The sequence below is a fragment of the Passer montanus genome, unplaced genomic scaffold, assembly GCF_014805655.1.
Source record: "Passer montanus isolate IOZ18808 unplaced genomic scaffold, ASM1480565v1 scaffold84, whole genome shotgun sequence".
Taxonomy (NCBI): Eukaryota; Metazoa; Chordata; class Aves; order Passeriformes; family Passeridae; genus Passer; species Passer montanus.
In genome coordinates, this window is record NW_024373701.1 from 2101174 (window position 1) to 2102204 (window position 1031).

The 1031-nt window shown below is 62.1% G+C and overlaps 1 protein-coding gene across 1 annotated transcript in view; it reads right to left on the reverse strand.

The window, feature by feature from the left end:
• The window catches only part of B4GALT1 (beta-1,4-galactosyltransferase 1), a 27816-nt gene extending 27581 nt beyond the window's left edge, over positions 1 to 235 (reverse strand). Inside the window, exon 1 of the mRNA XM_039733169.1 lies at positions 4 to 235. Within this exon, the coding sequence (XP_039589103.1) occupies positions 4 to 174 (171 nt within the window). The 5' untranslated portion in view covers positions 175 to 235. The remainder of the gene's footprint in view (positions 1 to 3) is intronic.
• Between the last annotated feature and the right edge of the window lie 796 nt (positions 236 to 1031).

Here is a 1031-nt window from a genome sequence, read left to right on the forward strand (position 1 = left end):
CGAGAGGTTGGCGGGCGGCGGGCGGCGCGGCGGCGGCTCGGGGCTGCCCGGCGGCCCCAGGGCGCTGCCCGCCAGGTAGTAGAGCAGCGTGGCCGAGAGGTGGAGGGCACAGAAGGCGACGAGGAGGCGGCAGGCCCGCTGCAGCGAGGTGCCGGGCAGCGACGGCTCCTTCATGCCGCTGCGCTGGCGGGGAGCGCCGCCCGCCCCGCGCCGCACCGCCGACGGGGGACGGGGACGGGGCGGGGGCCGCGGCGCCCCGGCCGGCCCTGCGAGCGCAGCCCGCTCGGCTGGCTCTCCTGCGCCGTGCCCGGTGGCAGCGCGCTGGGACGGGCGCTGTAGCGGCCCCCAGAAGCGCTCGCCCGTGGCAGAGGGTGTAAGCGGCAGCAGCGAGCTGCTGCGGGGCAGAGCGGGCTGTGTTTGTATTCATGCCCTTTGGAGGGCTACGCGTTGTCTTCGCCTGGAGCAAATCTGCATCCAGATTTGGTCAGCTCGGTGGAGCTTGTTTCAGCTCGGTGGAGCTTGTTTCAGCTCGTTTCCTGCACTTAAATCACGCCTAGCTTTTTGTTAAATATATCACAACATCCTAGCAGTGCCAGTGGCAGGGTCTTCTGGAGGTCTCCAGTCAAACACCCTGCCTGGAGCATGACCATTGCCAGCAACGTGTGAAGTCAGCTGTGGTTTTGTCCCACTGAGTCTTGAAAGCTGCCCAGCGTGGCGATCTACACCTCTTTAGTGCCCCGTCTCAGAACTGATCCACTTTTCTGAGGAAAGATTTTCCTCACGTCCATCATCAAGCCGGTAGTAGTACCTGCGCAAGCAGGTCTGGACATTATCCAACATCCCTCAAAGTTAGTTACGTGTGTTTCTTATAACTAGTGAGTCCTTGAGCCTGGAAAAATACTGCCTTGATTCTACAGGAAGAAACCTGTCCTGTCTCGGCCAGCAGAGATGATGATGTAGGAGCAGGGGACAGTCGCAAGGCAGTACTAAACTTGCTGTTCCCCTGGGCGCTGCAGGCATTTCATTTGCAG